This window comes from Bufo gargarizans, chromosome 1 (assembly GCF_014858855.1).
Source record: "Bufo gargarizans isolate SCDJY-AF-19 chromosome 1, ASM1485885v1, whole genome shotgun sequence".
In the NCBI taxonomy this organism is placed as follows: domain Eukaryota; kingdom Metazoa; phylum Chordata; class Amphibia; order Anura; family Bufonidae; genus Bufo; species Bufo gargarizans.
The window spans coordinates 315,982,295-315,997,899 of NC_058080.1; the positions used below are offsets into that span (position 1 = coordinate 315,982,295).

At 45.2% G+C, this 15,605-nt stretch overlaps 1 protein-coding gene across 1 annotated transcript; it reads left to right on the forward strand.

The window, feature by feature from the left end:
* Window positions 1-5,375: 5,375 nt before the first annotated feature.
* On the forward strand, window positions 5,376-14,574 carry LOC122926947. The gene is made up of 3 exons (XM_044278473.1): window positions 5,376-5,485; window positions 12,441-12,594; window positions 13,908-14,574. The coding sequence occupies exons 2-3, from the start codon at window positions 12,581-12,583 to the stop codon at window positions 14,572-14,574; spliced, it is 681 nt and encodes a 226-aa protein (XP_044134408.1). The 5' UTR covers window positions 5,376-5,485; window positions 12,441-12,580.
* Window positions 14,575-15,605: the final 1,031 nt, after the last annotated feature.

A 15,605-nucleotide genomic window follows, 5' to 3' on the forward strand; every position in this document is an offset into this window, starting at 1 on the left:
TGACACAGATTACATTTTCAAATCGGACGTATCACTTTAGGTTGAAATATCTTTGGAATGCTTTCACTTAGGCTACATGCACACGACCGTGGTGTGTTTTGCAGTCTGCAAATCACGGATCCTCAAAACACGTATGGCGTCTGTGCGCGTTCCACAATTTGCGGAACGGCGGGGACAGCCTTTAATATAACTGCTTATTCTTGCTTTGCGGACAAGAATAGGACATGTTATTTATTTTTTTGCGGGGCCACGGAACGGAGCAACGGATGCGGACAGCACACGGAGTGCTGTCCGCATCTTTTGCGGCCCCATTGAAGTGAATGGGTTTGCATCTGAGCCGCCAAAACTGCGGCTTGGATGCAGACCAAAACAACGGCCGTGTGCATGAGGCCTTAGGCCTCATGCACACGAACGTTGTTTGTGTCCGTTTAGTTTATTTTGCGGATAGGATGCGGACCCATTAATTTCAATGGGTCCGCAAAAAATGCGGACAGCACACTATGTGCTGTCCGCATCAGTTTGTCCATTCCGTAGCCCCACAAAAATTTTTTTTTCTAGTTTGCAGACAAGGATCGGCATTATTATAATGGCTCTGCAAAAATAACGGATGCCATACGGAACGTCATCCGTTTTTTTTGCGGATCCTCAATTTGCGGACTGCAAAACACATATGGTCGTGTGCATAAAGCCTTATCCAAGCGATTATACTTTGGTCAACATATTTAGTTTTGATTTATAAGAAAATCTGAAATTAAGCAAACATATTTAAACTTTTGCAATTTGAATTTCCCTGCTTTTAAGACAGTCATACCTAAAAAACTAGTTAAATTGTACGTAAACTTTCAAATAATGTTTATTAAAACGTATTCTAAATGCCCTAAAATGAATTTTTGTAATATACTTTATTTTTTTAGGTTTTCTATGCGACTTGTACACTGCTGACAGTGTGAGATAGGACTGAGCTGCGCCTAGTCCAAGTGACCGATGACTGTGTCGTCACTGGTCTAGGAAAAGCTGAGAGAAGGCCACGCTGCTCACAGGAGAGTCGTGCCTTTTCAAACAGCTGATTGGCAGGGGTGACGGACCCCGACTCAACAGATACTAAAGACCTATTCGTTTTGCTCAACATTTTTCATTTTCAAAAAGGTAATCAGGAGAAAAACCACCACACATTTAGTGTTGAGCGCGAATATTCAAAAAGCGAATTTCTATCATCAATATCGGCACTTCGAGAATTAATAAATATTTAGAATATAGTGCTATATATTCGTAATGACGAATATTCTTTTTTTTTGTTTTGTTTTTTAACACAGTACACATCAGGTGATCATCCCTCCCTTCTTCTAGCTTGTGGGCCAATGAGAAGGCTTTGTCACAGCTTAGCAACATCCCTAGGAACCAATAGAAAAGTTGCCTACCACTATTTTGCACGCATTACGCGAATAATACATTGCCGATTTTCGCAATCAAGAATATAACCTCGAATTCGCAAATATATGAGGAATATTCAAAAAAATATTGCAAATTCGAATATTGCCCCTGCCGCTCATCACTATACCTGATACGTGGTCATAAACAACTGGACGCACAGCAGAGCTCAGAAGGGAGGGAGTGCTATTTGTATTTTAGATCATGGATTTTGCTGAAATGATTTTCTAAAAACCATAACTTTTTTATTTTTTTGTCAGTGCAGCTATATAAGACACAATATAGGAAAAAGCAGTAGCATATGTGCACTTCCATGGTCACGGCCACCAGAAAAGCTGACGCTGTCTCCTATAGTGTGCAAGCACGACCACCACTGATGGATTGCAGGCTGGTCTGTAACCATGGAAACGAGCGGTGTATAATGTAATGTAAAATTAATCCAGACATCAAAAGAGAAAATATGGGTAATAACAATACATTAGTAAGTGTCTTGTATTAACTTTCTCTACATGATAAATGCCACTTACTGAAGTGAGACAACCCCTTTAGGTCTGCACTGTTTAGTCCGGTCTGCATTGTTAATGGCCTTGTGGTATTGCTAGCACTGTGTGGCCATTAACTATGCTGACCGACTAAACAGTGCGGACCTGCTTAATTAAAGCCAGCTGCAGCTCATATGGCCGCGACCACGCCAAATGGTCGTACTCTTAGGCCTCTTGCACATGACCGTGTGCGCCCCATAGCCGTGCTGCAGCCCGCAAATTGCAGGCCGCAATGCACGCACACATACTGTGGGGCAGCCGCAGCGGTTCGCAGACCCATTCACTTTAATGGGTCAGCAATCCGCCAGTTCCGGAAAAAGATAGGACACCTTCTATCTTTTTGCTGAACGGAAGTATGGGACGAAACCCCATGGAAGCACTCTGTAGTGCTTCTGTAGGGTTCCGTTCCGTGCTTCTGTCCCACACCATTCCGCATCTCCAGATTTGCGGTCCCATTTAAGTGAATGGGTCCGCGTCCGTGATGCGGAATGCCCACGGAACGGCGCCCGTGTATTGCGGATCCGCCGTTCGTGTTAAAGAGGCCTTATGCTGGAACCCAGTCCCAGCTGTACAGAGTGTAAGGCCTCATGCACACGACAGTTTTTTTTCACGGCCCGCAAAAACGAGGTCCGTGATCCGTGACCGTTTTTTCGTCCGTGGGTCTTCCTTGATTTTTGGAGGATCCACGGACATGAAAAAAAAGTCGTTTTGGCGTCCGCCTGGCCGTGCGGAGCCAAACGGATCCGTCCTGAATTACAATGCAAGTCAATGGGGACGGATCCGTTTGACGTTGACACAATATGGTGCAATTGCAAACGGATCCGTCCTCATTGACTTTCAATGTAAAGTCAGGAGTCCCTTTACTTTCACACTTGTGTTCATAATGCAGACGGTGGCTCCGTTCAGAGCGGATCCGTCTGCATTATATTGTTAAAACATTTCTAAAGTGTGAAAATAGCCTCAGACGGATCCGTCCAGACTTTACATTGAAAGTCAATGGGGGACGGATCCGTTTGAAAATTGAGCCACAGTGTGTCATCTTCAAACGGATCCGTCCCCATTGACTTACATTATAAGTCTGGACGGATCCGCTTGCCTCCGCACGGCCAGGCGGACACCCGAACATAACTTGAAGCGTCCCCATCACCATGGGAACTCCTCTATGTTAGAATATACTGTCGGATATGAGCTACATCGTGAAACTCATTTCCGACAGTATATTCTAACACAGAGGCGTTCCCATGGTGATGGGGACGCTTCAGGTTAGAATACACTGAAAAACTGTGTACATGACTGCCCCCTGCTGCCTGGCAGCACCCGATCTCTTACAGGGGGCCGTGATCAGCACAATTAACTCCTCAGGTGCCGCACTGTAAGAGATCAGGGCTGCCAGGCAGCAGGGGGCAGCCCCCCCCCTCCCCCTCCCCAGTTTGAATATCGTTGGTGGCACAGTGTGCGCCCACCATCAGGCCCCCCCCTTCCTCCCTCTATAGTTAAAAATCGTTGGTGGCACAGTGTGCGCCCACCATCGCCCCCCCCCCTTCCTCCCTCTATAGTTAAAAATCGTTGGTGGCACAGTGTGCGCCCACCATCGCCCCCCCCCCTTCCTCCCTGTATAGTTAAAAATCGTTGGTGGCACAGTGTGCGCCCACCATCGGCCCCCCCTCTCCCTATAGTAGTAACAACCATTGGTGGCAGTGTGCGGCCTCCCATAACCCCCCCCCCCCCATCATTGGTGGCAGCGGAGTTCCGATCGGAGTCCCAGTTTAATCGCTGGGGCTCCGATCGGTAACCATGGCAACCAGGAAGCTACTGCATCCCTGGTTGCCATGGTTACTTAGCAATAGTACAATTGTAGAAGATTCATACTTACCTGCTTGCTGCTGCGATGTCTGTGACCGGCCGGGAGCTCCACCTACTGGTAAGTGAAAGGTCTGTGCGGCGCATTGCTAAATAACTGTCACTTACCAGTAGGAGGAGCTCCCGGCCGGACACGAACATCGCAGCAGCAAGCAGGTAAGTATGAATCTTCTACTGTGGTGGGGGCGGGGGGGGGGGGGAATGGGAGGCCGCACACTGCCACCAATGGTTGTTACTACTATAGAGAGAGGGGGGGCCGATGGTGGGCGCACACTGTGCCACCAACGATTTTTAACTATAGAGGGAGGAAGGGGGGGGACGATGGTGGGCGCACACTGTGCCACCAACGATTTTTAACTATAGAGGGAGGAAGGGGGGGGGGGGATGGTGGGCGCACACTGTGCCACCAACGATATTCAAACTGGGGAGGGGGGGGGGTCTGCCCCCTGCTGCCGGGCAGCCCTGATCTCTTACAGGGGAATATGATAGTACAATTAACCCCTTTAGGTGCCGCACCTGAAGGGGTTAATTGTGCTATCATATCCCCCTGTAAGAGATCGGGTGCTGCCAGGCAGCAGGGGGCAGTCTTGTACAAAGTTTGCAGTGTATTCTAACTAGAAGCGTCCCCATCACCATGGGAACGCTTCTGTGTTAGAATATACTGTCGGAAATGAGTTTTCACGAAGTGAAAACTTAGATCAGAAAAAGCTTTTATGCAGACGGATCTTCGGATCCGTCTGTATGAAAGCAACCTACGGCCATGGATCACGGACACGGATGCCAATCTTGTGTGCATCCGTGTTCTTTCACGGACCCATTGACTTGAATGGGTCCGTGAACCGTTGTCCGTCAAAAAAATAGGACAGGTCCTATTTTTTTGACGGACAGGATACACGGATCACGGCCTCGGCTGCAAAACGGTGCATCTTCCGATTTTTCCACGGACCCATTGAAAGTCAATGGGTCCGCGAAAAAAAACGGAAAACGGCACAACGGCCACGGATGCACACAACGGTCGTGTGCATGAGGCCTTACTCAAACGTAATACCACTGGGTCTCAAGCAATCCTGCCCGTAATTCACAAATATAATTACAAATATATTTATTAGGGAGAAAGGGGGCAAAGAGGGATTAACCAACAGCTTAGTGTCAGAAAATGGAATATAAAAGTGATCTTAGTCACAATTCAAAAATGATACCTAAATTGCCAATACAATGGGAGACATTTATCAATAATGGCTGTGAGGCAGTGACAGGCCTCATGGCTGTTAGGGGAGGTGTATGTCAGGATTTTCCATATCTTCCCCATCAGTTGCCAGGCCTGAGGCAATATCAGGTGCCACAATCACCTGAGAAAAAAAGAAACCTCAGAGTGAGAGAGGGTGGAGAGTGGGATCCTGGGAAGCGTGGAAGCAGAGTCTGGCAGAGGCTCTGGATGTGTGGTTTCAGCCAGGAGGCTGAGAGACTACGAGGCTGAAAGAAAGCCTGGAGGTGGGTGACAAAGCGACGCCTGGCAGGGTGGCAGGGCCATAGTCAGGTGGACTACTGAGCCCCAATCCCCCACAAGAGACATTGAGCTTGTTACAGCCTGGAGGCTGCGGGACATTGGCTGGGAAAGCCGCATCAGATCACAGGCTCTGAACTGTACCTAATAGGTGAGTCATGGACGTTATGTATTAGTTAGAGCCTGGACGGGCGAGTGTTTATTGTTTTGTTTGTTTTGCTTTTGCTGGTGTGCCACAATAAGGCTCCATTCACACGTCCGCAACGTGTTTTGCGGATACAAGGAGCCACGGATGCGCAAACCACGGAAAGCGGCAATGTGCTTTCCGCATTTTACGGACCGCACATTGCCGGCACTAATAAAATATGCCTGTTCTTGTCCGCAATTGCGGACAAGAATAGGACATGTTCTATTTTTTTGCGGAAACAGAAGCACGGATGCGGAAGTGCGGATCCGCAAATGTGGATGCGGACAGCACCCGTTCCGCAAAATTGCAGATCCATTTTGCGGACGTGTGAATGGACCCTAAATGCACTGTTTGGACCTTAACCCCTTCCCGACCTTTGACGTACTGTTACGTCATGGGAACCACTGAGTTCCCGCAATTTTAAGTAATAGTACGTCATAGTGATCGCTCGGGTACCGGAGCGGTGCGCGCGCGATCACTGCAGGGGCCCGGCAGTCCGTGGTAGCAGGGCTCCTGTTGTATCCGCCGGCATCGCTGTAAAAGCCGATGCCGGCGGATTAACCCCTTCTATGCCGCTGACCGCAACATAGTAGAGGTTTGTGTCAGGTAAACGGGGACCCGATGCGACACAAGGCAGCCTGATGCCGTGCAGAGGCTGCCCAATGCCTTGCACGGCATCGGGAACTGCCTTCTACGGGAGCCGAGGAGATCCAGCCTCAGGCTGGGTCTCCTAGGCAACCTGTTAGTGTATGACTCAGTGTAATACACTAACAGGCAATGCATTACAATACAGATGTATTGTAATGCATTGCAGAGGGGATCAGCCCCCCAAAAGTGAATGTCATAAATAAAGTAAAAAAATAAAAAGTTTTTAATAAAATTAATAAAGTAATAAAATTAATAAAGTCAAAAAGAAAAAAAAAGCGCCTTTCCCCTTATTTTATAATAAAAAACAGAAAGAACCCCCCCCACACATATTAGGTATCGCCGCGTCTGTAATGACCGGCTCTATAAATATATCACATGATCCACCCTGTCCGATAAACACCATAAAAAATAATAAAAAAAACTGTGTAAAAAAAAAAGAAGCAATTTTTGTCACCTTACATCACAAAAAGTGCAACACCAAGCGATCAAAAAGGTGTATGCCCCCCCCCAAAATGGTATCAATAAAACTGTCACCTCATCCCGCAAAAAATGAACCCCATCCCAAGGCAATCGGCCAAAAAAATAAATAAATATGGCTCTCAGACTATGGAGAAAAATATATACATATTAGGTATCGCCACGTCTGTAACAACCAGCTCTATAAAAATATCACATGACCTAACCACTTAGATGAACACCGTAAAAAACAAACAAAAGAAAACTGTGTAAAAAAATCAATTTTTGTCACATTACATTACAAAAATTGCAACTGCAAGTGATCAAAAATGCGTATGCCCCCCAAAATAGTACGAATCAGACCGTCACCTCATCCCGCAAAAAATGAGACCCTATCTAAGAGAATCGGCAAAAAAAGAAAAAGGCTATGGCTCTCAGACTATGGAGACACTAAAATATGATTATTTTAAAAAAGTAAACATATTAAGTATCGCCATGTCCGTAACAAACAGCTCTATAAAAATATCACATGACCCAACCACTCTGGTGAACACTGTAAAAAAATAAAAAATTAAAAATGTGTAAAAAAAGCCATTTTTGTCACATTGCATCACAAAAATTGCAACAGCAAGTGATCAAAAAGGCGTCTGCCCCACAAAATAGTGACAATCAGACCGTCACCTCATCCCGTAAAAAATGAGACCCTACCTGAGAGAATCGGTCAAAAAATACAAAAGCTATGGCTCTCAGACTATGAGACACTAAAATATCATTATTTCGGTTTCAAAAATGCCACGTGCGTAACGATCTGCTCTATTAAAAAGTTACATGGCCTAATCCCTCAGGTAAACGCTGTAAAAATAAAAACGGCGCCAAAATATCCATTTTTTTGTTACCTTGCCTCACAAAAAACCTAATATAGAGCAATAAAAATCATATGTACCCCAAAATAGTACCAATAAAACTGGCACCTTATCCCGTAGTTTCCAAAATGGGGTCACTTTTTTGAGTTTCTACTGTAGGGGTGCATCAGGGGGGCTTCAAATGGGACATGGCATCTAAAAACCAGTTCAGCAAAATTTCCCTGCCAAAAACCATATGGCGTTCCTTTCCTTCTGCGCCCTGCCGTGTGCCCGTACAGCAGTTTACGATCACATGTGGGGTGTTTCCATAAACCGCAGAATTAGGGTAATAAATATTGAGTTTTATTTGGCTGTTAACCTTTGCTTTGCTACTGGAAAAAATGGATTAAAATGTAAAATCTGCCAAAAAAGTGAAATTCTGAAATTTCATCTCCATTTTCCATCAATTCTTGTGGAACACCTAAAGAGTTAACAAAGTTTGTAAAATTAGTTTTGTATACCTTGAGGGGTGTCGTTTCTAAAATGGGGTAATTTTTGGGTGGTTTCTATTATGTAAGCCTCACAAAGTGACTTCAGACCTGAACTGGTCCTTAAAAAGTGGGTTTTGGAAATTAGCTTCCATACTTCTATGCCTTCTAACGTCCCCAAAAAATAAAATGTCATTTTCAAAATGATCCAAACATAAAGTAGACATATGGGGAATGAAGGTATTACTATCTATTATAAAAGTAGAGAAATAGAAATTTGGAAATTTGCTAATTTTTCAAAATGTTTGGTAAATTTGGTATTTTTTTTTACTTATTTTTACCACTGTCATGAAATACAATATGTGACGAAAAAAAACAATCTCAGAATGGCCTGGATAAGTAAAAGCGTTTTAAAGTTATCACCACAAGTGACACGTCAGATTAGCAAAAAAATGGCAGGAAAGTGAAAAAAGGCCTGGGGTTTAAGGGGTTAAAACCTGTTGTCTGCGAAGGTATTTGTGAGGATGATCCCCTGAAAGAAAGCTACCTCTCACATGGCATATACTGTACAATATATGTTGCGCTCCTGGCGTTTCTTACCCACTCCAGATCTGCAAGTCTTTCTCGTCATATCCCAAATGCCATACACACAGTTTTACTCCAAGTTTCCATAACAACCCAGCCATTTTTCTTTATTGCTGTAAGTCAGCTTTAGGCTAGGGCTACAGAACGACAATAAGTCGCACCACACATGGGGCACAACTACGCTGCTATATGCATCCATCTTGGATTTTTTGCGACTGTCGTGTCGCAGTGCAACACCATAGACTATCATTATAAAAATTGTTGGGACACATGTCGTCGTGTAGCCTTAGCATTAAAGCGGCAGGGCGCTGTGGAGGTCACTGTTTGGGGGCAGGGGCCACTATTAAATGGGGCAACTGCTGTGGAGGTCACTGTTAAGGCAGCAGGGTACTGTGAGGTCACTGTTAAGGCAGCAGGGTACTGTGAGGTCACTGTTAAGGCAGCGGGGTACTGTGGAGGTTATTGTCAAGGGAGTAGGGTGCTGTAAAACTCACTGTTAAAGGGGCGGGCAGCTGTGAAGGTCCTATTTTAATTAAAGTAGCGGGGAACTGTGGGGGGGTCAGTGTTAGGGCTCATGCACTCGTGTGAAGCCGGGTCCTTCTGCTAATATATAAGAGATGAGCGAATAGAAGTTGACGAAGTGGAATTCAATCCGAATTTCAGGAAAAATTCGGTACGCACCGAATCCGAATTTCCTCACACTTCGTGGTAACGAATCACATTTTTTCCTAAAATGGCTGCTGCACGTGTGAGGCCATGTATGCAGGAAATCAGCAGCCAGCCAGCCCCTATGAATACCCTCAGCCATCTTGGATTCAGCCATTTTCCAGTGTACTTAGTGCAGTGGAGAGATTTTAGCAGGTGCTAGGGACAGTGGTAGAAAAGACTTTAAAACTTTTTGGGGGGCTAAATAGAAGTTCAGGTAAAGATCATTAGACGTGTAAGGAGGAATTATTACACACTATAAAAGGAGAACACGGTCCAGTAGGAGAGTATACAGCCTGGGTAATAGGAGTAATCCTATTAGACCTTGCTGCACTGACTGGGGATCCAAATTGCAATTATACTGCTGCTTTTAGGTTTGCAATAGATGATACCTCTGTAATTCCAGCAAATCGTTCTTAGGCCCCTTTCACACGGGCGTTGCGGGAAAATGTGTGGGTGCGTTACGGGAACACCCGCGATTTTTCTGCGCGAGTGCAAAACATTGTAATGCGTTTTGCACTCGCGTAAAAAAGATTGCGCATGTTTGGTACCCAAACCCGAACTTCTTCACAGAAGTTCGGGCTTGGGATCAGGTGTTCTGTAGATTGTATTATTTGCCCTTATAACATGGTTATAAGGGAAAATAATAGCATTCTTAATACAGAATGCATAGTACAATAGTGCTGGAGGGGTTAAAAAAATTAAAAAAATAAAAAAATTTTTTAACTCACCTTAGTCCACTTGTTCGCGTAGCCCGGCATCTCCTTCTGTCTCCTTTGCTGAACAGGACCTGGGGTGAGAGCATTCATTACATGAACAGGACCTGTGATGACGTCACTCCGGTCATCACATAGTCCGTCACATGATCTTTTACCATGGTGATGGATCATGTGATGGAACATGTGATGACCAGGGTGACGTCATCACAGGTCCTGTTCATGTAATTAATGCTCACCCCAGGTCCTGTTCAGTAAAGGAGACAGAAGGAGATGCCGGGCTACGCGAACAAGTGGATTAAGGTGAGTTAAATAATTTTTATTTATTTTTAACCCCTCCAGCCCTATTGTACTATGCATTCTGTATTAGGAATGCTATTATTTTCCCTTATAACCATGTTATAAGGGAAAATAATAATGATCGGGTCTCCATCCCGATCGTCTCCTAGCAACCATGCGTGAAAATCGCACCGCATCCGCACTTGCTTGCGGATGCTTGCGATTTTCACGCAACCCCATTCACTTCTATGGGGCCTGCGTTGCGTGGATTATCGCACCGCAACGCACAAAGAGGAGCATGCTGCGATTTTCACGCAACGCATAAGTGATGCATGAAAATAACTGCTCATGTGAACAGCCCCATAGAAATAAATGGGTGTGTATTCAGTGCGGGTGCAATGCGTTCAACTCACGCATCGCATCCGTGCGGAATACTCGCCCGTGTGAAAGGGGCCTTATTATTGGGGTGCAAGTGCTGTGTGACACAGCCATTAACAGTGTGTATTACTAGGAAATATCTTATTAGCTGTTGTGCGGTGCAGTTATACAGTATGTTCTAAACAATTTTTTAGGGTGTATTAGTGGGATAAAAAATACTTATTAGCTGTTTTGTGGGGAAGTGACAAAATTACAGCCTTTTTTGGGGTGTATTAATGGGGGAAAAAAGTCTTATTAACCGTTGTTGTTTTGAGGTCCGTTTGTCACTGATCTGTTCCGTATCTGATGTTTTTTTTTTCTCTGATTTAAGTCCTCTTTTGTTATTGCACAAAACATATCCATATGGTTTCCGTATTTGATCAGTTTTTTGAGGATCGTATACAAAAATAGTAACTTATTAATCACCAAACACATGAGCAATATGGGCTGGGCATAGCATTTCTACAGAATGGATCCGCGGATGTGTTCCGTGTGCGTTGCGTATTTTTTGCGGACCCATTGACTTGAATAGGGCCTCAGACGGTGATTTGCCGACAATAATAGGACATGCACTACTTTTTTGCTGAACGGCCATGCGGACAAACGGAAACAATATGCACACGGAGTAAGGCCTCATGCACACGACCGTTGTGTGCACCCGTGGCCGTTGTGCCGTTAGACGTTTTTTTCTGCGGCTCCATTGACTTTCAATGGGGCTGTTGAAAACTCGGCTTGTGCACCGTTTTTACACCGCGCCCGTGACCCGTGTTTCGAGGCCGTGAAAAAAATAAAACCTGTCCTATTTTTTTCACGGCTAACGGATCGCGGCCCCATTGAAGTCAATGGGGCCGTTAAAAACACGTTTGCACACCCGTTTGACACCCGCGTCCGCGCCCGTTTTATTTATTTCATTTGCCATGGGCACTCTGTCTGGCAAAAGTTGTGGCAATAAATTGAAAAAAAAAAATGTACAGGAAGTTTAGGGTCACAGGTTCTGCTAATTTCTAGCCACCTGTGTCTGGAAGCTTCTCTCGGTGTGGTGAGGCAGCCATTAATTTTTCACTGAGAAAATGCCAAGGTGGAATGTGGATAAGCTCATCACCCTGGTCCAGGAGAGGCCTGAAATATGGGATACCCGCAGCAATCTCTATCTGGATCGGACCAGAAAGGATGCTGCGTGGGAGCAGGTGGCCCGTAGCCTCCGCAAGAACGATTGGGCGAAAGCCGATAGCAGAGGCCGTGCTGACTTACGTAAGTGTGAGCAATGTAGTTGTGCTGTGCGTGCCCTCTGGATGGCAACCCGATTTAGTTTTTAACCCTGAGTTCACAATAGTGTTTTCTGTGCGGTTCAGCTTCATTTTCCATAAAGGGCCGCACATGCTTTGTTAAAGTGACGTCTATTACATTCCATACAACACCATTTCTAAGTGTAAATGGCTGTCCCTCCCTTTGCTCCGGCATACAGTTCTCATGTTTATAATCACGTTTGTGCCCTTTTTGTCCCAGACACATGTCCTTGTTTTTGAGCATCTTCGAGTTGTGACCTACACTTTATTTTTCAAAGTTAGGGCCACAAGGCTTACACGACTAGTCTCCTCCATCTTGTCCGTCTGCATTAGTATCCAGACACCTGCTGGACTGTACCATGTGCTGTTTATTCGGTCCTTTTTTGTTGGTACCTTGTTATTCCCTATTTGCTCCTTTTTTTGAATAATGTCATTTTATGCTGGATGCTTTGGATCCTTTTTAATTTTTTATTTGTTTATTGCTTCATTATGAACAGTGAAACAAACCAAGACTCGCTGGGCCAGTTGCCGGGACCAATTTCGGCGAGAGGTCTCCAGCAAGGGCCGTAGTGGAGAGGGTCCCTCACGCAAGAGACCGTACATATATACTGCCCAGTTGCAGTTTCTCAGACCCGTAATGGACTTGAGGCCGTAAGTAAATTATGATTTGTTGATCCATTTCTCATTGTGCTTAATCTTTCAATTGTGGATGCCTCACCTAATGTGTACCCGAAAGTAATGGCTTCATTTCTGTTGGACTATTGAAGGCATATACTGTCTGTGGGGCAGCCATGTACAAAATGTCACAATCCCACATTTTTAGAAGGCACACGCCAAGCATGCCTGAATACCTGTAAGTTAACCAGTCCTGCTTGGAGTTGTCGTTGTGCATCAGATGGTGGGCATCAGTTTGCACATGCCTGTGGTTGGTTGTGTCCATCACTTTATGTGAAAGGTTGCCCCCATTCAAACCCGCTGCTGAGCTGTATGATGAGACGACACGTGTAGTGCGCATATAGCACCCCCCTCTGTGTTTGGTTCCTGCTGCATCAATTTTGGCCAGGTCCCAGAACATAGATGTGTTTAATATTGAAAGGATTTCAGAAACGACAGGCCACGTGCGCTCCGCACGCATTATCTCATCATACAGATGTTCTGCGTGTTTGGCTCCTGTTGGTCTTATACCACGATAATCTTTGGAACTTTTCATAGGGATAGGTCATTTATACCTCCAAATTTGCATGTCTTCCGTTTTATTAATGCGAGTCCTGATTAGTATATCAGTTTTGACATTAGCGGGTGCTTTTATAGTTCCCATATAGATTCCTTTTTTTAACAGACATGTCGGAATTTGATCCCCATTTGGTATTGGCCACGTCATTCACATTGCTTTCAATGTATGGCACCAGGACCAACATTGATTCCTTGGTTTGTTTGTGTACAATGCAAAAATCCAAGAATCCAATGATGTTCCTTCTAGGCTTGACCACCCGTCTCTGAATGACTGCTCTCATCATGCACAATTGTGGCCCAGTACATGTTATTAGTTCGCTGTAAAATAAGTTCAACCAGTTAGACCCTACGTCTTGTATGTTGGTATGGTTGAAGCAGGCCACATACTGGTGAGATGGCGTCAATATCCGCACTGGTTTGGTGCCTGGAATGAGTATTCCTCTTATTTCGCTGGACTGCTTCAACCATCAAACCATGTTTTACCATTACATTACCATTAGCGCTTTACCAGTTGTGACCCATCTTGCCCTATATATTGGAAATACATTTTGAATTGCACTGTTCACATAGATGCATGTGTTTATTGCGTATTCTCTTTCATTATGTTGTATCGAGCCGCTCCATATATATAGTGTCTGTATACGGCTGATCACACCTAATATCACTGGTTTTTTTCAGTCAAATGTGAAAAGAGATATCTAATTGAGTTTTTACATGTCTTTGAAAAACAGTACTGTGGACAGTCTGGAACCCTCTGGGGAGACATCTTCCGATGTGAGTGAAACACCCGCAGTTTTTTCCCCTGCAATAAGTCCTGAACCGACGCCAGCAGAGGAGCCGGAGGAATCGTCTCAGGGCCAGCAACAGCAAGAACCCAGTCCACCCCGTGTCAGGCAGCCACACCCAAGACGCCACCGCCAAGTCCCTCCCTCCACCTCTGTGCCAGAGAGTCGGGAGGTTATTGACGCACGCGTCATTGATTTTCTGGCACAGAGGCGGAGTGACGGAGTGGAGGAGAAAATGCTTCGGGGATTGGCGCCCCTTATGAAGAAAGTGCCGGAACCAGATCACAATGCATGCGTGGCTTCAATTGCTGTTGTCATGAAGATGTTCGCCATCCCAAATCATGGGGACATACTGGGTCGTTTGAACCACTGGATGATGGATCTGGAAAATGAGGGGCAACCCCAAATGGCCGGCCAATTTGGACGTGAAAGGCAACCGACTCAGGCGCCTTCCTTTGCCCCACACCCCCAGTACGGGCCACCCCACGGCCATATGCAAGGGGCAGGCCAGGGCATTTTCCAGGGCAGTTTGTCCCACTGTCCCACCCCAGCAGGCTCAGGGAAGGCCACGGTCCTCCTTTCCGGCAGGGTCTTTCACTCAGGACCTCTTTGAGTTATAATTTTCTTTTTTTGGGGTTGGTTTTTCGGTTTTAATTTTGTTTGTTGTGTTTTTTTGCAAAAAATATTGTACATAACCTGTTTTGGTGCAGAATAGTTTTTCTAAAAATTATTTGGTGCACTAAAAATGTGTCTGGTTTTATTTTCAAACATTCCACAAACCATTAACCTTATCATTTTGTCTATCATGCCAAAAAACACACACACAGTATCTCCAAATGCAACACTTTATTAAGATGCACCGCATCCTTTAAATTTAATAACTTTCAAGATGAGGTATTTGAAAATTTTATGGACAAAATACTCGAAGTTTAAAGATGAAATAGTCTAACTAAATTTAGACCAAAGCATCAGTTAAATTAAATGTGTAGATCGAATAAAAAATGCGATGTCCACAAAATCTCAGCCCGCAAGCCCACGTCAAGGGTCCTCATTACCTTGCGAGTCCCTACACTCCACTAATACAATAAATTCAAGTAATCTATCTAGAAAATAACAAAAAACTAACGAGCCCAGAAGATTTCAAAAACTGCCACGAATAGCGTCCCTCTGCCATGGCAAGGACCCCTCTGGGCTGTGAAAGTAGTCTGCAAAGAGTTCACGAACTGCAATGCCTGCAGTCCCTGGTCGTCTATGCAGGGTCCTTTCCAAGCCCAAATCTGAAGACGTTGGAAGATCTTCCAAGTCTACAGAAGAGGAAGCCTCGTGAATCCTGGTGAAGTTGTGCAGAACAACACAAGCTTGAATCACCAGGGTAGCATTCTCCGGATCCATCTGTATGGATGACAAAAACACCCTCCACTTGCTAGAGAGTATCCCGAAAGCGCACTCCACATACCGACGGGCACGAGTCAACCGGTAGTTGAAGATACGCCTCCTGACATCCAAACCACGCTTTGGAAAGGGCCGCATAACATGTGGAGTCAATGCAAACCCTTCATCCGCCACGATGACAAATGGAGCCGGCGGATGGGCATATCCGGGCAGTGTTCTGGACTCGGGCAGGGCAAGCTGGTTGGCAAGAAG